Raw genomic sequence first — 24,876 nt, forward strand, 5'->3', positions numbered from 1 at the left:
CAGCCAGCCTGCTGAGGCCCAGGACTGAACAGCAGGGAGGAAGAACCCTGGCTCCAGCATCCCTGCAGACTCTGGGGGCAGCGAAATGAAAGTTAGTGGGTTCGAAGCTGGAAAGAAAATGGCCCAGCAGCCAGGACCTGTCTTCTGTGAGAAAGGCCCTGCTCCCCATGGATCCGCCCGCCAGCAGGCGGAGTCAGCAGCTCCTGGCAGGACACCAGCTAGGCAGGGGCTGGGGCAAGGGAGGGAAGGGCATAAGCTGGGGCGGCAGCAGCCGGCCAGGCCCTCCCAGGAGCCCTCTGGAGTGGTCCTCTAGGAGAAGGGGAGCCCCTCCGTCTGCAGGCGCCAGGACAGAAGAGAGGAGGGCTGGCCCTGGGCCCTGGCCCCTGCAGCTGGGTGGGAGGGCGGGGTGGAGGAGAGGAAGCAGGCCAGAGAAGCAGACGCGTCTTTAGGGACCAGGCTGTGACCTTGACTTGACCTCACTCATTCTCAGTCTCCTTATTTGAATAAGGACCGAAGTGCCATGGCGGGGCGGCGGGGGGGTTCTTAGATGAGGAGGCTCACAGTAGATCTTTAAAAGCCGTCTTTAGTAAGACAGCCTCCACTCACACTCGGCACAGGGATGGGGCGAAGGGCGCTGGCGTCCCAGGGAGCGATGCCCGCCAAGCTTGAAGGTCCTTGGGGGACAGTTCTGAGAGACTCCGCTGCCTCCAGACGCGCGCTCCGCAGGTGGAGGCCCGCCGCTGTCCCCTCCCCGCTGGGTGTGTCCCCGGGCAGGTGCTATTTGAAGGCGCCCGGAGCAGCGAGCAGGGGACAGCATGGCCGCCCGCGACCCGCCGCCTGCCACCAGCTACGCGCCGCCGGACGTGCCCTCGGGGGTCGGCGTGCTCCTCACCATCCCCTTCGCTTTCTTCGTGCCTGAGCTGGTGAGTGAGGCAATGGCCACCCGGGGTGGGGTCCGAGGACGGGCACAGTCCTGTCACCCTGTCGGGTCTGCCTGCCAGCCTGGGCCCCGGGCTCACGAAGTCGGTTCTTTCCTCCCTCCCAGCAAGCCTGGCAGGGGTGAGGGACAGGGCGCCTGGTTGCCAGGGGGATGTGAACTGTCCTGGAATATCCGGGATCCTAAGTGAAATACTGCAAAGGGACTTTTAGGACATGGTCTCTTTCTCCAAAGATTTGTACTTTCTAAACGTTCAGGATGGGAGGGGTGCTGTGGATAGGTCTGGAGGGGTCTGAATTGTCCCCTCCACGGACCTTGAACTCAATTAACGTGGTCTCCCCACACCAGGGAGTTTGGGATAAGGTCCCATTATTAAGTGATTTCCCAGATGCCCGGGTTGCACTGGGAATCCTGCCACTGGCAATGCTCCCGCCCTGCACCCTCATGGTCATCCACGGAGCTGTGCACAATAGTGTCCTATAGAACCAAGTCCCACCAAGCTGGCTGCTGTCACCCCCTTCACTGAGGGGACAATCAGGCAAAGGAGTGCGCTTTACTCTCTGCACCTTCTGAGAGATCACTTTGGGGCTGGTATCTTCTCATCTGCTCTGGACTTGGCAGTGCTGCCCTGAGCAAGAAGGGAAGATAGAGCAGCACCGCCTGTAAGGTGGACATGACCAGCCATCTCACCCTCGTCGCCTGCCTCCAAGGTTGGACCCAATTCAGTGAACTCGAGACAAACTAACTACATGGTGGCCACTGATATCCCAAGGAAGGGAAGCCGGGCGGAGTGGGTGCAGGGTGTGAGAAGCTCCAGCTGAAACCCCACCCAAGAGGCAGGTTCTGCCAGGGCTGCCTCCCCAGGCACAAACATGGGCATCCTGCCAGACTGATGGCATCTCAGTGCTTCTGCAAGTGCCATGTGCCAGGACCTGTGTGTGTCCCTCACCTTGGCCCAGCCAGAAGGTCTGCCAAGGCCACGGTTGGCTCCACCACTTTTTATTGAATGTAAGCTTTGTGTCATTCATGCAAGCCGTGAATGCTGAGCCTGCCGATTTCCAAGGGTCCTCTACCTGTTGGAGACAGACCCGGGGATATCTCTTCTCTGTGATCAGACTGTGGCAGCATCCAGGAGAGACCATCTGCACCTACCTGGTCAGGGAGGGGTCCTGGGCTGTCACTGGCCTCGGAGGACCAGCTGGAGTTCCAGGCTGGGTGTCAGGAGAGACTCCAGGAGGGAATGAGGGACAGGAGGTTGGAGGGATAGACTTTCTGGAATCAGGAAAGCACTAGGGGAGATCACTGTGAAAGGTGTCATCCTGTGTCCCTCCCTGCCTGGCTCCTGCTAGTGGAATTCCCAGAAGACAAGTTCATGCTTATTGGGCCCTGGGACTTGATCTGTTTTGGGAGAATGGGGATATTGCCATCAGTCCACTTTTATTCATTATGTTATATTTTAAATAACTTTAGACTTATTACAAAGCTGCAATCATAGTACAAAAGTTCTATCTGTTTCTCACTCAACTTCCTATCCCATCCACATCCCCCATAGCACAACTCACAAAATCAGGAGATTAACGTAAATGCTGTGCTCTATTCTACTCGAATTTTACTCATTTTCCTCCACAAATGTCTTTTTCTGGTTGAGAATCCAGGCCAGGATTCCACATTGTGTTCAGTTGTCCTATCTTCTTTGCGTCCTTTAATCTGGGACAAATCCTCAGTCTTTGTCCTGATGGTTTTGAAGGAGGACCAGACAGTTATGTGTACAGTGCCCATCTGTGTGGCCCTGCCTAATGTTTCCTCATGGTGACTTTATTTATAAACTTTATTCATTGTTGGAAATTTGAATATAATGCCTGCACATATCCATATATGGACACTTATCTATTGAATGAGCTTCTCCTGTGCATGCTGTTCTCACCCAAAATGAGCATTTGTGGCACAGAATCTGGAATCAAGTGCTTCTCAGATCTGGGGTGAGGAACAGGAAGGTGAGTAGGAAAACAGGAGAGAAAGTGAAAGTGTGTGACAGTTCTGACTCCGTTGAGCAGAAGACACACTGGGTTGAGAAAGGAAGTGAGGAATCAGCCTCTCACAGTCCCTTGCTGTATCCCTAGTGGCCTGGAAACGTCCCTGGGACAGTATGAGAGCCTAGGGTCCCAGGGTCTGGCCGATTCTTACTCTGGGGGCCAAAGGCACCACAGACAGGTATATGCTTTTGTAAGGACAACAGTTCAGAGAATGGATTATAAAACTGGGAGTTTAGGCCAGCTGAGGGGAGCAAAGAAAATGAAATCCAGTCACTGAGAGTGGGTATTGTGGGGGTGGACTTCACACTGCAGTGCCTGCAGCTGTTCACCCCTCCAGCCACTGTTTATAAAGCACTAGAGAGAGGGCCTGTGCCAAGGACTTTCCCATGTGACACAGGGCCCAAAACAGGATGAGCATGGGGATGCACACCTCTAATCCTAGCTACCTGGGAGACAGAAGCAAGAGGATCACAAGTTCAAAGACACCGTAGGCAACTCAGGGAGATCCCATCTTACAATAAAATAATCAAAAGCGCTGAGCTCAGCACTCCCTGGGTTTAATCCCCCACACTGTGAAAATAAAAGCAATTAGAGACCCGTGATTTAGCTCAGTGGCACTGCACCTGCCTTGCAGGCTCAAGGTGGTGAGTTTGATCCCCAGTACAAAACAAATAAAAAGTGACTCCCATTCCAAGGGATCCTCTGGTTTCTCCACGCACCTGTCCCCCTGCAGTCTGCTCTTACTGATCTTTTTCTAAGATGCTTCATTTTCAGGTTTTTGACACTAAAATTCATATTTTTTAAAACTTTTTATTTGGCAATACTTATAGATCCCTAGGAAGTTACAAAGATGTTCAGGGAGTCTCCTTCCCCTGAACCATGATCCCCATATTCACACATTTCCTAACTGGATTACAGAATGAGGACCAGGAAACTGGCACTGGGAAGGCAGGTCTGTCCATGACATCTTCTCACATGTGCAGATATGTGCAGTCACTGCTATAATCGACATTTGGGACCGTCCCGTCACCACAAGAGCCCGCACCATCTTCCACCTCTCTCCACTCTGAGCAAACCTGGGAACCATCCCTCCTATCACTATTACTTTGTTGTTGTGAGAAAGTCATGAGTCAGTGGACTCCTACATATGTGACCTTTTGTGCTGGGCTTTCTCCACTCAGGATAATGCCCGTGACTTCCATCCATGATGTCACCCACGCCAATAGCTGGATCCCACTTACTGCAGAGTGCAGTCTAACCCATCGTTGCTGAGAAATGGTCCCCACATCTCCAGTTCCTGGCCATTCTGCATAAAGCCGCCATGGGCATCTGCAGACAGGCTTCCATGTGGATGGATTTTCAGTTCTCTGGAGGAAACGCCTGGGTGTGCTGCTGGTGGGATAACAACTGTCTGTTTGGTTTTTATTAAGACACTAGCAAGCTACCTTGCAGGGTGACTGGAAAATAATTTTTGAATTTTGTATTCCCTCCAGCAAGGCATGAGATTTTAACACTAGCATTCATGTTCTATTCCATGTTCTGTTGAATTGGACTCTCATTTGAAAATAGTAATTTGAAAACATAATCTCCAAGTGTGAGGAACTTTTGAATCCACAAATTTTAAAATGAGAACAAACCTCCATTTATTCCCGCTCTCCTCTGTGTACCAAGAGTGAAGCCAACACTGGGCTGCTGGTGTGAGCACCAGCCCTGCCTCATTCCTCACAGCCAGTGTCTGGCTGGCCAGGCACCCATCACAAGAGGACCTGTGTGGTAGCAGTTGACTCCCAACCTTCTTTTTCGATAGTGGGGACTGAAGTCAAGGCACCTGCACTAAGTTGTGCCCTCAGATCTTTTTTATTTTTTATATTTTGAGACAAGGTCTCACAGAATTGATAAGTCCAGGCTGGGCTTGAGCATGCCATCCTCCTGCCTCAGCCTCCCAGAGTGCTGGGATGACAAAGTATGCTCCACCACACCCATCTAACTCCTGAGCTTTTTATACTAGCCAGAGATGAAAGCCAAGAATCCCCACAGATGTCTGTCATAGAGGGAATGCTTTGTGACCAAGAGCCCAAGACAGTCAGATCTTTTAACTTTTGTAGTTAATTAGGTTTTTGCCTAATTAAAAAGAAGCAGCTAAGAAATCTACTAGAGACTCAGCTAGTTTAAAAGAGGTGATGGTTGGAACACTTTGATGTTGAATGTTTTTCTTCCAATGTCTTGCCTTGCCCACACACTGGTCAGAAGGAAATACTCAGATGCCCTCAAAAGCTCATTCCAGGCTCCTCTGACCTGGGAGATCCATTCTCAGGTTTCACCCCAAATCCTCGGTTTCACCTTAATGTCAACCTGCTCTTCCTCTACTGCTTGTACGTATGGGCCTGTTTGGATTTTCCTGAAGCCTGGACTAGGGAAAGGAGTTGGGGGAGGACCCAGGGCCCATCTCAGGCAGGGACGACTCCTTTTGTCTTAGACACTTTCACATGGCTGGGACACGATACCCAGCATCCATAATTTAAAAGTGGATATGTTTATTTTGGCTCACAATTTCTAGGTTTTAGTCCACAGTCAGCTGGCTCAAGGCAGGGTGGCATGGCAGTGGAGCACTGTTCCTGGGACGGCAGACAGGAAGTAGAAAGATCCAGGGAGGCGAATGAAGTTAGACCCTCCCAGGCCACGCCCCCAGTGACCACCTCCTCCAACCAGGCTTCACCTCCCACCATCACATTCAGCTATAAACTCATCCATTAGTGGACTAAACCACTGATGGCTGTTATACCACCAGCAAGGCATGATCCAGTCACCTCTGAAAAGTCCCACTCATGCGGGCCATCTAGATGGCCAGTCCTTAGAAGCTGGGCTTTCTGAAAAGGAAATTTCTTTTCTTGTGCTATCCTCTGCTCCTCTTTCTGTCTTCCTATTTCTGGGTCAAGGGGACAGTCACCACTGTTTACCAGCTATCGTCTTATCACCTCTCCTGCTGCTTCTCTCTTAGCTGCTTCTGGGCCTCCCTGCAGACCCCACCACCACCCCTCAGCCTCTCCCAAGCATAGGACAGTGTCCTGCCCTTCTGTCCACCTACCAGAGGTGGGAGCCACCTCCGTGCCAGGGCACCCAGAGTTCCATGGAAACAGCACCCAAGGATGTCCCCCAGAAGACATGCAACAAGAAAGGGCTAACTGGGAGGGAAGGAATGTTACAGAGAGAGGGAACAGCCGGGGTTGGGGGCCGAGCAAGGCTCCCCTAGAGAGAAGGTGGGGAGGCTCTCTGGTTCCCAGCACCAGGCCCAGCACTAGTCTGGGAGACCCCCAATATATTCAGGGTCAGTAAGATGGAGTCAATTAAGATGGAGTCTAAAGCTTGCTTCTGCTTCTCAACTGCTGTGAGACCCTGGGCAGGTTTCCTAACCAATCTGAGCCTTGGTTTCAACCATGCCAGGAATTACAATAAAGAGAAACAATGGTCTCCTAAGCCAGCGTGGGGTTCTAATAAGGACAATGACAGGAAGTGGCAGCACCAGATGAGCACACACTCCAGAAACAGCAGTCTAGAAGTTAACTAATATATAAATTTGGGGAACAGGGAAGAGAGAGTCTCTGCCCCACCTAAATCCCATGGATTTATTCACCCAACATTCACTGAGCACCTGCTCATCGGGATGTAAAGAAAAACAAGAGAGTGGTGGCCACTGCCTTGGGCAGTGCGAGGTCTGATGGTTTAGACAACAGCTGAGGAGACCGGCGGAGGTGCCGCCGTGGTCAGGTGCAGGGGGAAGCAAACCACACAGAGGGATTCGATCCAGGGAATTGTTCGGCCTCCTTAGAAGCAGAAAGAGTATAACAGAAGTGTCAAAGTGACCTAGAGAATAATAATCATGAGAAGTGGCTGCTGTCAGGCCCCAGAGTCAGGGGAACAAAAGGAAGGTGTTGGCCACGCTTGCATAGCTGGGGATGGCTGAGCCACGAAACAGGGGCTGCCCAGAGAAGGGGCATAGGGACCTGGGGTTGGGGCTGCCTGCTGCTGCTGCTGCTGCTTCTGGAGATGGTAACAAGACCAGGAAGAGACAGGAAGCCCTCACCTCTCCTCACTCCACGCCCACCACCAGGACCTGGCAAGGATCCAGCTGCCGAGACAGCCATCTCACAGGGAAGACGATAGGAGTGGCTGTGTCGGTCAGCTTCGTGCCACTGTGACACAATATCTGAGGCTGAGACAAGCAGCTTAAAAGGAGGAAGGGCTTATTGGCTCATGACTTCAGAGGTCTCAGTCCATGCTCACTTGTCACACAGCAGCGTATGATGGCAGGAATGTTAAAGCAAAGTTGCCCACATCACGGAAGCCAGGAAGAGAAAAAGAGAAAGAGAGTGGAGTCCAAATATCCCATTCAGAGCTGGGCATGGTGGTGCATGCCTGTAATCCCAGCACTTGGGAGGCTGAGGCAGGAGGATCTCTAAATTTGAGGCCAGCCTGGGCTCCATAATGAATTTGACATCCATTAGTGAGACCCTGTCTCAAAAAACAAACCGTCAAAAACACCCTTGCTGCCTCTGGCTGGGCTCCACCTCCCAAGGTTGCCAACACCTCCTATTAGCACCATCTGCCAGGGACCAGGCCTTCAACACATGAGCTGTGGAGAAACATTTAAGATCCACACTGTGACAAGGGGCTTGGGCATACAGAGATACTGGAAACCAACTGGACCAGTCCTGCATGGCACTGCCTGTCCCTCTGCCTAGGTCTCATCTTCTGGGCCTGTTCTTGCCAGCCATGTGCCACCTTCCCCAAACCAGCGGCCACTGTCAGGAAAAGCAGCCAGCTGAGGAAGGCAGGCCTGCCAGCACAGTTTCCTATAAATGATGCCTTCAAGACAGTGACTGGGAACAGGGAGGGGCCCCATGCTCTGCACAGCAGGTCCGGAGGGGCCGAGGAACGTCTCCAATAGCAGTGCACCTTGCTTCTCTGCTCCAGTCCCAGGGAACTTTCCCCCAGGTGGGGCCAATCTATGGGGAGTCAGGCTGGGTTTCCGGAGCACTGTCCACATTGGTGAGTAGCAGGAAGCAGGCCAGGGCAGGGAGGGGTCCAAGGTCTCTGGTCCTCGCCCCTCCAGCTCCCAGCCCTACGCCTCACCAGCCCCTCCCTTCCCTGCTCTTGTCCCTGCCAGCCTGCCCCTCCGACGCTGCTCCCCATCGAGTCTTCCTTGGCCATTATGGCATCTGCTCCGGACCTATAAGCCCCTGGCCCAGGGGAGCAAGCCCAGCTCATAAACCCACAGTGAACAGCTCAGCACCCTTGGCCCCACTTCCCTCCTCCAGGCTGCAGTGTTTCCTGGAAGACACAGTGAGCCCTTGAGCGCCATCTAGGGGACTCCAGCCGGAGGAGCCAGCTGCTATGGACCTGGGCCGGCAGGTCTCCAAGGAATTTCAGAGAAGCCCATTAGCACTCGCCTCCGCCAGACTCTCTAGGCTTTGTGATTCTGTCTCACACTCTCCACAGACCCCAAATCCCCACCCATCTGTCTGCTCAAGTGGTGCTGGGGGCCTGAATCTCTCCGAATATCGTCCTCTTTGACTGCACATTTTGGGCCAGGGTGCCAGAGTTCCCTAGGGTGACTGCCTGCAGTACCTCAGGGTCTAGGCAGGAGGCAGTGGAGAGAGACAGAGAGGGGAGTGACCCCAGAAAAGCCACAGAGAGAGGCACTGGGCCATGGTAGTCAAGGGTGGTTCTTGGAGGAGGCGATATTGGTCTGGTGACATTGGTGATGGGGAAGGACTGACTTCTTCAGGCGGTGCCTAACGACAGGCAGGAACATGGTCACTATTACAAATGTTTCTGGGTTCCTGGGGGAAGAGGAGCATGTGGGGATCTCCCCTGAGCCCACTTCCAGGTTCTTCTGGTGACTTCCTGGGGACATGTGAAGGGACATGAAGTTAATCAATGCGAAGGGGACCAGGAGGAAATGTGAGAAGAAGGAGGCTGGGGTGAGAGGCAGGGGAGTGCGGAAGTGCTCCCTGAGACCACCAGGAGGAGGGACACATTCACCCGGCTGCTTCACAGCTTTTCTGTTCTTTCTAACTTTTCTAAAGCCCATAATCAGAAACACATTTTTTAAAGACTGCACTTAGTGATTTAATTTTTTTCCCCTCTAATAGTCAAGAAGGAAAAGCCCTTTGGACTTTAGACAGATCTAAATCTGTTTTGTTTGGTCCATAAAACCCAGGTCAGTAGGTGACCTGCTGAATGAGAGGGTGTGGCCCTGGGCCAGGGAGCCCCTGGAGAGGGGAGGAAGGAAGGACAAAGGCCAAGGCCAAGGCGGGCCCCACTTGGGGGCCACACCAGGGACCGAGTCCTGTGCAGGCTGCCAGCCCATCCTGAGAGCACTTATAGGGCCTTTACAGGACTTGTTCTTTGAGGAGAGGTCGCCAACAGAGCTGTGGCCAGCACTCTTATTCCTGGGGAGGATGAGATAATACATAGCACTCACAGGAACCCTCTGTGGAAATTCCCTGCTAACCTTAAAGCCACAAAGAGAAAACTCAGTTTGGAAGTGTCCTAAATTGGATTATGGAGGTTGGAGCTTCTCTATCATGCTAGTTGTTTGGGGTCCTTGTGAGGCCTTGTGGAAGGTCCCATGGCCTCTCAAAGGCACTCACCCCTCTGTGAGGATGAGGTTCTCTGAGCTGCCCACAGGAGGCCTGCAGGGAGGGGAGACCTCCCTGGGGGCACCCAGCTCCACTGGCTGGTCCATGTGCCCCACCCTGTCATCTGGGACAGGGACCTGCTTTGATTTCCACTTGCTGCAGATGTGATGCTCCAGGGCTCCTTCCATTTGTGTGACCCTCCTTTGGATGAGCCTCAGGTCCCAGTCTGGGCTGGTGGCCTATGCTGGAATGGGTTCTTAACCACAGCGTCCTTCCTGTGAAGGAGCAGAGCTGTCCAGGCCTGGCAGGGCAGGGAGGGGAGGGGACAGCAGAGACTCTTGGCTGCAGCAAGGGCTTTCATGCCCTGACTGCCATGCACAGGAAGAAAGATAATTTTCATCACAGCCTGGGATTTGTTTGTGCCAGCCTAGGCACTGTGATCCAGGTCTGACCTGGGAGTCATGGCAACCAGTGACTGATGTAAGAGGGAGTGACGGGTATGGTGACAAGGCCAGCCTTGTGTCTCAGCTGGTCTTCAGCTGCAACAAGGACTGTTGAGAGGAGAGAAACAGACTCACATCCTGGGACACCAGGGTCTTTGTGGGTGATTCTGCATCAGCCCAGTGCATCACTGGGAATGCAGATCTCCATCTGTGTCCTCCTCCATTCCTGTGTCCCCAGGCTCACCCTTTGCCCACAGTAATGGTCAGAGCATGGAAGGGGACCACATGCCCTGGGTCTCCATTCCTGAGAGCTCCCCAGCAAGCTTCCCTTCACATCTGCTTGGTCAGAACTTGGTCACTTATGTGTCCACAGCCAGATAGGATGCGCTGAGCCTAACGGATGTTGGGACATCACTTCTCCAAGGCCTCCCTGCCCACATGTGCCACCAGGAGGCTTACAAAAGAAGATCATCTTTGTAACAAGTGGTTTGCAGCAGCCTCATCTGCACAGCAAAAAGGTGGATACCCCACATGGCCACACTGGGCCCCACTGAGATGAGGTTTTATCCCGGAGGGAATGTGATTTGGGCAGTGAAAGTGCAGCAGATCCTCACAGCTCCTGTATTTTGTACTTGCAGATTCACATGCTTACTAAAATGCATTTGTAACCCCTTTCATAGTCACAATGTTGAGTTGTGAGCACAATGTTTCCCGATATGCAGGGTCCCAGCCGAGGTGGAAATGGTCAACACTGTCATCTTGTCTCTGTGACCACGTGGCTCCGTCACCTCCTGTTCAGTGCCACGCTGTTCAAATTTTTGTGGGCAATTTTGCTGAGCATAAGCGCTGTCTAGTTCCCTAATCACAAGAAGGCTGAGCTGTGCCTTGAAGACAACAGCTGTGTTAGGCAAGCTTTGTTCAGGCTGCTGGGCCTGCAATTCAGTTAAGAAATCATCAGTGCACATTAGATAAGATGCTCTTAAATAGAATTACTCACACAAGAATATGTAGAAATTATTGGCACAAAGAAAATTGTGCCCAGAGGGTATATGAAGCCTAACCTTGTGTTTTGCCTAGAAGCAATGTTTCAGTGTCCATGGAACTTCATAGGACAGAATCATGGCAGATAACAAGAACCGGCTGTCTTGCTAAGCCACATAGGAAAATATAAAAAGTAGAACACAAATTGTATGTGTGCCATAATTAACAACTTTATAAACATATGTATGCATAAGGGCTATGGGAAGGAACTTGCTGTAGTGAAAAATGTCTTCAGTGTTAATATATTTTTACCATTACCTTAAACTCATAGGGTTAAAAAATAATTCTTACCATGTGATTTCGCTGGGAGCCATCAGCATCTCCCTGGGGTTGGACAGCTGAACTCCTGAGGGCTCCCCACGTGGGCAGCTGAGGCAGGCACGCAGGTGCTCCACGGGAGGAGATGTCCCTCCCGCATTCTGCGTGGGAACTGTTGATGGTTGCTAAAGCTCAGGCCCAGGCTGGGTCTTGACTTGTTTTTTTCTTTTAGGTGTGCACATCGCAGAGGTATTTGCGCTCTGCGTTCATGGTGGCATTATTCATAATAGCTGAAAGGTGGAAGCACCCTAGGTGTCCCCAGATGATGAGTGAGTCACCGGACTGTAACACAGATGTCTCCTGACTTCTGATGGGGCCGTGTCCTGATGAACCCACTGTAGTCGAAACTCCTGTTTATCGAAACTCCTGTCATACAACTCACCTCCCCCTATTACCTCTCCTGGCTGAGCAGCACAGCTTGCTCAGAGCAGCCGATGCCCAACCCACTTTCCTCTTTCTGCATCACACTAGCATGGGAAAGGATCAAAATGCAACACTAGCTACAGTTTCTATTGAATGCTTTTGCACCATTGTAAATTAGGGAACTATGTGTATATTATATGTATATACAATGGAACATTATTCTGCCTTTTAAAAGGGAATTCTGACACAGGCTACCACACGGGTGGTAGTACATGGAGGTACATTTTGCTAAGTGAGATCACCCAGGCACAGAAGTACACGTCCTACATGACACCATTTAGGTGAGGTCACTATCCTAGTCAAGTTCATAGAGACAGCAGGGAAAGGGAGTTGCCAGGCTGGGAGAGGGGTGGGGAGCAGAGTTCCTGCTTGGATGGTGGCAATGGCTGCCACAAGGTGTGAATGTGCTTGATGCTCCTAGATGGGCTTTCAAGTGGTCAGGATAGGAATTTAACAAAGGAGAGGAGGTGTACAATGGCCAAGAGACCCCAGACTTCTTCAGTGTGCATTGCAAATGTCTGATACGAGGGGCAACAGTTTCCTTCATCATGAAACAGCATGATGTCCCAGGGAGCCCAGGGCACTGCAGTTCCCACTGTGGTCAATGCCCCCATGAGTCCTTTGTGGAGCCCATTTCTGCCAGCCCCTGAGGATCCAGTAGCCTGGGCTCCCTTGTACTGCTGACTTCCTGGGCCTTTCCCATCTTGACTTGGCCTGTTCCTCCCATCCTGAAGTTTCTGTGCATTTTCAGTCACTTGAGTACCAGTGGAAGGAAGGAGAGAGCACTACCTGCCACATGGAAACACCACCTGCCCCTGGGGTCCCACCTTGTGCGCCTCCTGGGGCTCAGTTTCTTGTCTACCTCACCCTGAACCCACCTCTTCTTCCCACCTGCTTCGCCCTTCCTGGCATCACCACTCAGATAGTATCCCTCTCAGAACCTCTTAGTGTGTGAGATTCACTCCACCCCAGCCCCTCGCCTGCCCCTCACCTGCCCCTTACCAGCCTCTCACCAGTCCATGCCCCCCAGCCACTCTGCCCCAGTGGGCAGCCCTCCCCACCAAGGTGATTATCTGCCTATCTCTTCCCATTCAAGATTCTTTGCAAGCCTCCATCACCCAGCCCAGTTTATTTCTTTTTGCTTTTAAGATTTACAATTCTTTTTGCTTTGGGTCAGCTTGAACATGAACATGGTCCCACCTTGAAAATTTTGTCCCCAAGCCAAGCAGTTCTCCCCAAAGCCAAGACACTGGGTTATCCGGTCTCATCCCAAACAAACGCACATAGCCCCAAATGCACACATGCAGTTTTCCTTTTTCTACATAAACCATAGCACGTGGGGCATGTTGTTCTCTGGACTTGTTTCAAGGAAGATATAAAGAGTTTTCTTATTCTCTCTGAAGGCTGCAGTGTTCCACTGTGCAGACATGATTTATTTTATTTATTTATTTTTTGCTGTTAGTTCTTTTCTTTTCTTTTTATTGAGTTTATTGGTACTTTTTAGGTATATAGTACAGTTACATTCATCATTGGCATCTTGTACCTTTACATGACAGGTCTTGGTTCTCGTTTTTTCCCCATACCCCTGCCCTCCCTTCACCCCCTCCTCCCTTCCCTATTTACAAAAACTTTGTTTCCATTTTTTCGTTTTCTCATATTTTTTCTTTCCCCTGATTTCCTTTCCCCTACCCTTCCCACTTCCCCTACACCTTTAGCCCTTTTCTTCCTATTTCACATTGTCAGTTATACCATTTGGACATAATTGATTTAACTGGCCCTGCATGGGTGAACAAACACTTAGGTCCTTTCCTATCTGTAATCAACAGGATTACAATAAGCAACTTTCCACATTTTTCACCTTTTTCGTGAGCAACATTTTTAGGACAAATTCCAAAAAGTGGTATTACTGGGCTGAACAGTATGCGCTGATTTAATGTTTTGATCGGTATTGCTGAAACAACAGAGCAGTAGATGACAAATATTAAACCTGGATTGGGAGTGGACTTAAAAAAGAGCTGTGGATGGACACTGAGGGTCTAGTAAGCCCCCAAATTTGTAGGTGAAAATTATGCATGTGTGTAGGTTTAATTTTCTTGGACAGCAAAGCTTTCATCAACCCATCAGAAGGGTCTGTGTCTCACCTATGCAGCTGATTGATGGGTATCCCATTCCCTCCTCCGGGTCTTCCTCGTGGATCATCCCTCCTGTCCTCTGCCCATTTCAGATGTTCACAGCTGCCAACAATTGTTAGTCAAGTGCCAGAGAGAAACACGTCAAATCCTCAGAAGAGCCTGATGAGAGAGGAGCCAGGAGACTCCCTCTTCTGTCTGACGGGCAGAGAGTCACAGGGAAGTCAGAAAACCTGCCCAGCAGGCAGAGCCAGGCTCAAGCTCAGAAGGAAGATGCCATAGGGTGGGTAGATGGGGTGGGTAAGAGCAGAAGCAGAGAAACAGAGTCAGGGAGGGCTGTTCACTCAGACTGCACCATCTGGGCAGCTGTCCACATCGGGTCAGTCAAAATCTCTGTGACATAACCAGGTACCAGGGATCGAACTCGGGTCCTTGCGCTTGCGAGGCAGGCCACCAAACCACTGAGCTAAATCCCTGGCCCTTCTTTTCTCTTTTTTTTTTTTTTTTTTTTTTTTTTTTTGAGGCTTGGGGTTTTCTCAAAGTCCCCAGAGGGTCCAGGAATTCCTAGGACTCAGAGCACTAACCTGAGGGTAATTCTCAGGTATCCATGTGTTTTTGTTTGGTTTGTTGTGCTGGGGATTGAACTCACACATATTTCAGAAGCTCCTTACTTTCATGCAATGTTTTTCTTTGATTCTTGTCCTTTATTAAGCAGTTTTCAAAACATTCCAAAAGGGATGAAAGAAGTTTTTTTTTTTTTAAGTATCATTTCAAACTCCTGAATCGATGAATTCCAATTCATTGTAGCTCGTATTCCTATTTAAGCTCAAATTGTCCTACCTTTGGCCAACATGATCCTACTATGTCCTTTGGATCTGACCTCAGGAGCCTTTGGAAGATTTCTTACTACCCAACATAGTAATGTGCCCATGCTCTGCCTCCCTGCCCAAGACCTGGAATCAGCCATTTCTCCCCAATTCTCATATTCTAGTTCTTTAACCAGATCTTTAAACCTGAGGGAGCTGCTCTCCAGGAATAAGTGGTCCTACTTTAAAGTGTTCTTTCACATTTCCCTTTAGCTTTCTGGACAATGTATACATACATGGTGTGTATTTGTTCATAAGAAAAAGATTCTGCCAAGGTTGTACTTGAAATACCCTAGATCTAAATGTCGAATTGTAATAAAATATCTTCCCCTTTGAGGTCCAGCCCAAACCATCTAAAAATATCTCCTGCTTTTGGGAAATACAAAATGAGAATTAAAATGGGAGAGACCTTATCTTACCAGGAAAATTGGTAAAGCCAAATGTGAGGCTCTTTTAAAGTATAAATAAATACCCAAAGTTCTCAACCTAGACCACTTAAGGTCAAAATGAGATAACACATTGCTCTGGGTTTTAATTCTCCTGGAATTAGTCTCTGGCCCAACTTTCTCTCCTACTGTTTAGAAAGTAGACAGGTGCAGAAATAAAAAGTAAATAACGTCCTTCTGCATAACTTTGACTATGCAACAGTAGAGCCATTGTGAAAGATTCCCATGCAATTTGAATCAATTGGAAAATTGTGTAAGAGCACAGGGTGGGAACAAGATCCCAGCATATTCAGGCCCCAGCCCCCTCATCACAGACTGTGCTGAAGTTAAATTCAGAAAAATAAATAATGTCCATGTGGCATCATCTGGACAAGACATCTTATGATGGCAGAAAGGGGTTAAGGACTTCTCTTCAATACTACAGAGACAGAGGACTGAGGCACCCTGGCTGACCCCAATCCTGGCACAGAGGACCTGGCAGTACATACTAGAAGGGATCAAGTGGCAGTTCTTTGGTCTTTTTAAGGGGAGTAGAATTGTGACTGCACTAAGACAGTCAGTTTGAATGAATGCATTTTATAAACTGTAAAGTACCTGGTGAATATGAGATGGTGCTGATGTTATTTATGGATACATTTAAAAGAATACTTTTTAACATTCTTCATCCCCGGGCCTTCTCTTTCCAGGCCCTGTTCTGGGCACCAGGAATGCAATGGTGAATGGCACAGACCTCAGAGGTTGCATAGGAGTCAAAAATGTTACAAATCCTCGTGCAGTCACTAGTTTTATAAGTCCTAAATGGCATTCCCACTAACAGCTGGCATTATTTGGGTGTTGGTCATGTGCACTTCTCATATCTTGGTGAGGATGATAGTTGGTGGGGTCCTCAAAGCTGAACCCTGGCACCTCTCTGCAGTGTCAGCATTAGCATTCCCTGTCACTGGGATAGATGTACAAGAACCCAGTGCAGGGAATGTCAGAGGGCAGGACTCCCATGCTCGGCAGCCCTCCTCAGGACAGACTGGCTCCACTCACTCTCAGGCAGTCCCAGACCCGGTCTAGGACTTCCAAAATCATTTGCAGATTGATTGTTAAGGTTTGAGAAAATATGCTCCCAGAACTGGTGCTGTAAGAGGCATCCATTTCCCAGTCCCTATATTTGTGCTTCTTGCCTAGGAATCTCTGCTTTTTAGTAAAATTATTACTCTGCTCTGGCTTCTTATATCCTCTTCCTCTTTTGTCCTTAGAGCCCATGAATTCTCCAAAAATGCATAAATGCTCTTCTTCCTCAAGACAGCAGCAGTAGAAGTCTCATAAGGAGTAGGCTGACAACTGTCTCTATATATTGGTTAGTTGTCAACTAAAAACTCTGACTCTAGAAAGCCAGAAATACATTATGAAAAGCAGAGCCTGAACATTTTGTATAGTGCAGCTGAACTAGAAAGAAGAAAGTAGAGTTGTTTGGTACCTAAGTTCTCTACTAGTGTCATTCAGAACTGAGCTACCTCCACAGATATGAGCTTCAAATCAGAATTCACCAACATGGGAGGAAAAAAATGAAGAGGAATGAAAATTAATAGAAGCCACAAACTACAGAATCAAACTACCATGACCAAGGTAACAGAATTTTCAGATACTGCATATAAAATAAATACCAAGCAGGAGTAGTAAAAAAGTATCCACATCTCAACACACAGCATCACTAGTACATAAAACTGTAGAACACCAAAAACAGAAAGAATACTCTAAAAATGACCAGATGCCAAGGATAGATTCTTACAAAACAGCAACAGTTTACCTGACAGCTGACCTCTCAATAGCAACAATGGAAGCCAAAAGGCAATGAAATTAAATAGAAAAATGTAAAGCACGGTAAGAATATATCTTGGAAGTGCTGAGAGAAAATAATTTTCAGGACAAAATAGAACATTTTTGAACATATCAGACTGATGACTACCAATCTATTTTCACTTAAGAAACCACCACTAAGAGGTATTTCAGGGAAAAAGAAAATGATCCCAGGAGGAAGTTGGAGATGCAAGAGTATCTTTGTGGCCCAGGATAGAGAAGAATTTTTTAAATTTGATAAAAAGCATGTGCTACAAGGGAAAATTTGATATATTCAACTACATTAAAATCAAGGATTTATTTTGTCAAAAGCTACCATAAAATATGCGAGAAACATGCTAGTAGAATACATCTGCAACATATATAATAATCAATGATATTCAAACTCTTGGAAAAGATTCCTATGAATCAATAAGAAAAAAATAAATCTGTAAAAATATATGACCAAAAGAGACAATTAAAAATTTACAGAGGAGGATATATAAATGGCCACCAAATATACACAAATATACTTTAACTCATTAGTAATTGCTGTTAGAATCAAATGAGATACATTATCCCCCAGAAGCCTACCATGCCACAACAGAACCCTCAACTAAAAAGTAAGTTCAGCATATTTCAAAACACAATGTCAATACATTAAAATTAATTAGACTGCTATCTAACAGCAACAAATAATTGGGAAATTATTTTTTAAACAACACTATTTACAAGTAGTTCCCCCCAGATGAAATATTTAGGCATAAATATAACAAAATGTGTGTAGTTGCATATGCTAAAAACTTAGAAAACACTGATAAGTAATATCAAAGAACATCCTCATAATTGAAGAGACATACCATATTCATGGATTGGAAGACTAAACATAGAGAAGATGTCAATTCTTCCCAAACTGATCTATAGATTTAACAGAGTAAAAATTCCAGTAGAGAGATATTGTGAATTTTGATAAGCTGATTTAAAAAATTTTTATGTGGAAACACAGCAGAGCTAGTACAGGAGCTAAGCTGCCAAGAGGATAGCCAGTCTCTTGAGAAATGTGCAGAAGTGTGAATCACCAGAACTTGTAATTCTTTGAATTACTGTAGCTTTACAGAAAGTTTTAAAATCTGGTAATGTGATTCCTCCAGACCACAATTTCAGGAGTCATCTTTGAGTCCCACCCATCTCCTTCTCCCTACCATCATGACAAATCTCTAGTGGTCTCACAGAAAACAGGCTCTTCTTCTTTTTCAAAATTCTTTGATGGATTTATAAAAGGCCATCTATGAAGGCTATGTTCCTCCATGCTCAATCCTATAACTCTCTATAACTCTCTCACTGATGAGTCATTCTAAGCAGGGGTGGAGAAGAATAGGTTCTGAAGGAATTTGGGAGTGGCAAATGAGTTCAGCTCTTGTACAGTTTGAAGAGACTGAGAGGCAGGTCCAGGCCTGAGGTGAAGCAAAGGAGGCACCTAGAGTGCAAAATTCAGGACTTCCAGTAAGAGAAACCCAGTGAGCAGATGTGTGTGAGAAATGGGTGGAGGTGAGTTCTGGAAATCACCAGCCAATGTGGTGCTTGAAAAGCACAGATTTAACAGTAAAGGTGTAAAGTAAAGTAAAGGGAGAACTGAGGAATCTTCAGTGAAGGCTCTGGGAAGACCAGGAGCTCAGAAAGTTGGAATTAACCAAAACAAAACCACATAGTATTCATGTGGACCTTTTCCCTCCAATCCTCTAATTGGATACCATCTGGTACTACTATTTGGTTCCACCCCAGAACTCACCAACAGAGAGGCAAGCCCAGCCTAAAAGCCAAGGCAGAACCCAGAAAGAATGGGGGAAAGGTTTGGTTTCTCCACCAATGGCATAATAAATCACTGAACAGAGTTAAAAGGTGATTAAATGGGAATCATATTGTCCAACTCGTAACTAGCCCCAGAGCATTAGCTTCTGTGTGACCTGGGGGCTCCAAACCAAGTGCCTATAGGTCCAAGCAATCACTCAGTGTGTGAGGAGAGCAGGGAAGGAGAGGACTCTCACAGTGTAAGTGAGCAACAAGGAGTCTGCCTCAGGATGGCTTGGGGTTGATGAGGAGGGGGATGTGGTTCACTAAGGACTGCAGCTCCTTTTCAGAGAGATAGTAACAACTCATCTAGCCTACCCTGGCCCAGAAAATGCATATATTGTGTTCAGAATCATGGATTTCTCTAGAAATGCCCCAAATCTGGATTTTTTCATGTAAAAAAAAAATCTGTTTTAAACATTGGCAACTTATTCAGATTGTTTTTAAAAACTATCCATAACCAACACTATCTGGGCTAAGATGATACAGCAGGACTTGGCTCAGAGACCTTTCTTTTGCATCCTTTGTGCAAACCCCTTGAGTTTTGAAGCAGGATCTGGGCTGACTTGGAGTGAGCAGCCTTCCTTCCCCATTGCCCTCTTAGTTCCTCCTAACTTCATTTGAGCTTTTAACCAGAATAGAGGAGAAAGGGGACACTTTGCCAAGGGACACATGCCCCACACCAGCAAATTAACCCTCTTCTTTTGTGCTTTTCTCTTATAGGTATTCGGGTTCTGGGTCTGGGTCCTGGTAGCTGCCACGCAGGTAGCAACCCCGTTGCTGCAGGGATGGGTGATGTACGTCTCCCTGACCTCCTTCCTCATCTCACTGATGTTCTTTTTGTCTTATTTGCTTGGATTTTACAAAAGATTTGAGTCCTGGAGAGTGCTGGTAAGAACCAGAGGGGTGGCTAACCCTAGACTGATTTCTAGGTGTTGAAGGACAATGGGCCCATCTGCATGGGGAGGGAAAACCAGAGACCTGGCATCAGAAACCCTGCTAGGGCTTCATTCCTCTGAGATGAAGTCTTTTGATTTTAGTATATTCTGGAGCCAGTGTGGTGTTGTGTCATGCATGTACCTGTAGTCACAGCTATTGGGAGGCTGAGGCGGGAGGATTGCTTGAATTCAGGAGTTCAGAGCCGGGCTGGGCAACATGGTGAGACTCCATCTCTTAAAAAACAAGACAGAATATTCTGATGTGTTGTTCCTACATTTTTTTTTTTTTGGAAAAGCAAATCATTGGAGCAATGTCGAAGAAAATGCTGGTAGCAAAGTAAATCATTCATTCTAGCTTAAGGGTTTGTCACAATCACTGTGATAGGCCCAGTCTTCCATATGCCACACAAATTTTATGGAAAATTAATATATATTCCACTTACACCCAGTAAACAGTCTTGGAAGTTGATGCCTTTGTTTACTGTAACGTAATTAATTTTCTCACTGTTGTCACATCATGTTGTTAACCTGAGTGCTGAGTCTCCTTTTCGTCATCATAAATTGAGAACCATAAAAGCTAACTGTGGGCTGGGGATTTAGCTCAGTGGTGCCACCGCCTTCCTCACAAGCACAAGGACTCAAGTTTGATTCCAGGTACCAAAAACAAAAGCAACTGTATTGGTCAGCTTTCCCATTGCTTAGACAAAAATACCCAGTGCCCACAACTTAGAGGTTTAATTTTGGTTCAGTCCGTGGTCACCTGGGCCCAAGGCAGAAACATCATGGTGGACCGTGTGATGGAGCAAAGCTGCTGCTTCAATGGCGGCCAGGAGCAGGCCATAAGGGAAGTGCCCCCAAAAGAGATAAAAGCATCTAAAGCATCTCCTAAAGCATCTCCTCCCCCTGTGACTCACCTCATTCATTGTATCCCACCTCCTCACAGTCAGTACAGCGCCCCCATAGTCCAGTCACAACTTCAGGAGTCTCCTGATCCAGTCAGATTGGCAATCAAGATGGCAGGGACACAGCCCCATGAGGTTAGCTGTGAAGATTAAACAAGATGTGTGTATGGTTAGGAAAGTACCCAGCACACAAAAGTTCTTCACAATGTTAATGGTTAAATATGTGGGCTGGGAGTTCCTGAGCCCTGGGTTCAGGTCCTGGCCTAACCATTTAGTCACTGGCCTTACTGTGAGCTTCCATTCCCTCAAAAGGAAACCAGTAGTAAGTACAGTAGAACCTACCTTGTAGTTGACAAGGTTAAATGAGAAAAGGGCTTTGCACAGAGCTTGGCATAGAAAAAGCATCCAATTAATACTAGCTGGTATTGGTTTTGTGTGCATGTGTGGTACTGGGGATTGAACCCACAGCCTTCACACTGAGCTGCATCACCAGACACTACGACCTGCCCCCCACCATTATTTTTTAAGACACAGGGACTCACTAAGTTCCCAACTTGCCTGGACTGGGCTCAAGCTTGTGATACTCCTGCCTCCACCTCCTAGAGTGCTGGGGTTTCAGGCGAGCACTGTCATGCCCCACTGACATGATTATCTATCAATCCACTATTGTTTGCTACATAAATAAAAGCAGGAGTGTGGGGCTGGGCTTGCCTCTTTTCCTCACTCTCTCCTGCTGGGCAGTAAGAGAACAGTGCTCACTCCAGTGATGGGGCCCTGTCCTCTGCTTGCATCTCCAGGACAGCCTGTACCACGGGACCACAGGCATCCTGTACATGAGTGCCGCCGTCCTGCAAGCTCACGAAACCATCATGTCTGAGTCTGCGAACCTGAAAAACTACTACATCAACACCGCAGCCACAGTGAGTGTCCAAATGCCCCCAGGGACATGACCACCATCACCAAAGGCCTTGACTGTGTGAGGGTTAGTTCTGCCCATGCAGCTCAGATGATCCTGAGCTTCAAAGCTCAGAAGCATGGCGGAGGGAGGTGTGAACAGTGCGAGCACATTTGTGTGTGTGTGTGCCCAGGCTCCAGTGCCACCTTTTGCCTTCTGTCATCATGGAGTCCTGCTCCCTCTTACCTCCTCCACAGTCTTCAGAATTTAATTTTCCCTAAACACAAATTGGCACACACCAATCTCTCCCAATGCTGTGGAGTGGTGACCAAGTTCCTCTGCCCAGCAGAATGGCCCCCATGTCCTTTGTTTCAGTGACAGAGTCCACAGGGGAAGCATCAAGGCATGGGCAGAACAGGATCCCCAGGCCTCAGTTCCTTGGGGCCTTCCTGGTTTCTCCCGCTGTGGAATGGCGCCCTCGTGTGGCAGGATGCTCACTGTGCCAGACCCCTCTCTGAAGTGGCCCACCCTTGTCTTGGAGGAAAACGTCCGAAGGACTCACCACTAAGGCTGAGCCGCGCCCAAGCCCGGCATCCTGGAAGGAAGGGAGGTGTCTTGTAGCACTGTCCCCATAATGAGACAGAGCACCAGGCAAGCACTGGGAGGCTCTAAGGAGGCCACAGGACACCCCAGCTGCCCTTCAGCCTCTCCTCAACCTCATCAGGCCACTTTACCTTCTTTAAATGCACAACCCCAGAAGTGGCCCCAGGCCTGTACCTTGCACCCCCACACACACTGGCCTGAGGAGGCTGCCCCAGTCCCACTGGCCTCACTGAGTCCCCTGAACACACAGACCCGACCACCTCAGGACTTGGCTGGGATGACCGTGTCCCAGGATCACCGCCTTTTTGCAGTGTCACCTTCCCTCTGGGGCATCCCTATCAGCCCCCGCCAGCACTGCCCTCTTCCCTCCCCTGCCTCACTCTCCTGGGCCTTCTCTCTCCCTCACCCACTGTATGAACCCTTGTTTATCTTGCTTATTTGCTGTTGCTGAAATGTAAAACCTGAGGCTGGAATTTTGTAATGTCTTGTCCACTGTTACACCCATGCCATTCCTGAAGCATAGCAGAAGCTGAGAAGACAGGGCTGAGTAAGGAGTGAGAACAGTGTGTGCATGGACAGCAGGGTGGGAGAGGCTGCATGGCCGGGGGACTGGGAGGCTTCCTGGGGGTCATGGCTGCTGTCCTGAGGGAGGAGGACACCATGATGAATGTTAAACACAGCTTTGAACACAATCGTGTTTCCTCTCAGTGCAGCTTAGAGTGGGGCAGAGAAGGCAGAAGGGGGTGAGGTGAGGCCACAGTTGTCCTAGTGAGGGGCGGTGTGGCTGAAATGAGGGAGAAGCGAATGTCTGAGAGGAGTGAAGTGGGGACTTCGGGGCAGCTTTGGCTGAAGTGGGGGTGCTGGCCGGACAGTGAGTTTCTGGTGTGAGTGTCAGAGGCAATGAGGAGCGTAGGTGGAAATGCCCATACTCTAGTCTGGACCATTGACAGCTTGAGAGGGGCTGGAGACCACCACAGCAGGTGTTCATGGCAGCCCTGGGCTGGCCTGTAGGGGTGCCGCCTACAGGGATGCAGGGGAGAGAGCACCCGGCTGGAGGAAGAACCGTGTCCAGGTGGAGATGGAGACCATGTGGGGCAGGGTCCCTTGGGACCGAGGGAGGTAGAGCTCCCCAGAGGAGGGAGTAGCTGACCAGTGGTTGCACCCTCAGGCACTGAGGCACGGTCTCTTGGGATACAGGGGTCCTTGGGCCTTGGGGGTGCTGGAGCTGCCTCTTCCTGACACTCCCATCTTCTTCTAGTTCTTTGCCTTCATCACCACCCTGCTCTACATTCTGCACGCCTTCAGCATCTACTACCACTGAAGCTTCCTGCCGCACCCAGTGAGAAACGCTCCTCGAAAGCCCGGGTTCAACACTTGCCACATGGACGATAAACAGATGACCCACCCAAGCGTTTGTGGTATTAACAGTCTGTCCTTCAGGACGAGCAACAAGAGCCCTCTGGCACATTTCCCCCACAACAACGATACGAGGAAGTGGGCCTTGATCTGACTGTGAACCCAGCTCTTCTAGGAAATTAACTTGGAAGCCCTCGCTGCTGAGAATTCCAGCCCCACTGCCATCATACCTGTTGAGGACTCTGCCTCAGCAATGAGCCCTCCATAGATTTGGAGATATTCATTCTTACTTTCTTAAAATCAGAAAGTCCCCCTGCAGTCTCTTGGACCAGGCATCCTTGCACAGACCTGATCCTCCTTTTGGGCCTCTGCCCTCTACCTTGTCCAGACCCATCTCTTCTCCTGCCCTGGGGACAAAGGCTCCATTTCCCCTCCCTTCCCTCCACACCACAGCACTGGAAGCCATGGAAAAAGTTGGCCTAGAGCCAACTCAGAGGGGAGATTTGTGGGGAAAATAAGTGATTGGCTCCTGTATGAGACCTGGGGATGGGGATGGGAAGCACAGCCTGCTGATCCCCAAGCTAAACCCATGAACTTCCTAGTCCAGTGCACCTGCTCCAGGCCACCATGACCCACCTCCTAAGGACTAGAAGCTGCCTTGTCCCTCAGAGGGACCATCACAGAGGGGCATCACATCATGGATTCTCCTCTGGGCTCCTGCCAGAGGCACATGGGAAGCCACACCTACCCCATTACCTCAGGGCAGTGACAGGACCCCCTCCCAGGGGTCCGCCAGGTCACCTTTTCCCCATGGTCCCCTCTGGGTGGTGCCAGGCCCTCACGCGGCTGCCAAGACCTCTACCTGGAAAGACACTTGCATTCTGGAGCTATTCACTGAGAAGAGGCTGGCACAGCACACACGGAAACGCCAAATTAAGGTGCTTGGCTTAAAAGGAAATGTTTCTCCAAAGAAACATCTATGCTCTCGGGCATTTCCCCACCTGGGCAGGTGTCTGGTGTGCCTCAGGGCCAGGTCTCCTGACCCAACCAGTGAGGGGGCACTGCTGGAAACTGCCTGTGCCTGCTGTCCCTTGGAAATGAAATAAATTATTACTTGAAAGGGTGACAGTTACGGATGGTGGAACTTACTGTTTTTATCAACTTTTTCCCATTCTTTGGGGGGGGTAATCTGTTATATTTTGGGGGCTTTGTTATCATTTTATCACTTTC

General features: G+C 49.0%; 1 protein-coding gene across 1 annotated transcript; it reads left to right on the top strand.

Annotated features, from left to right (window-relative positions):
• Nucleotides 1–409: 409 nt before the first annotated feature.
• On the top strand, nucleotides 410–23,656 carry Mall (mal, T cell differentiation protein like). The gene is made up of 4 exons (XM_010638163.2): nucleotides 410–923; nucleotides 19,676–19,843; nucleotides 21,590–21,712; nucleotides 23,549–23,656. The coding sequence occupies exons 1-4, from the start codon at nucleotides 816–818 to the stop codon at nucleotides 23,609–23,611; spliced, it is 462 nt and encodes a 153-aa protein (XP_010636465.1). The 5' UTR covers nucleotides 410–815; the 3' UTR covers nucleotides 23,612–23,656.
• Nucleotides 23,657–24,876: the final 1,220 nt, after the last annotated feature.

This window comes from Fukomys damarensis, unplaced genomic scaffold, assembly GCF_012274545.1.
Source record: "Fukomys damarensis isolate Sample0158 unplaced genomic scaffold, DMR_v1.0_HiC HiC_scaffold_9, whole genome shotgun sequence".
Taxonomy (NCBI): Eukaryota; Metazoa; Chordata; class Mammalia; order Rodentia; family Bathyergidae; genus Fukomys; species Fukomys damarensis.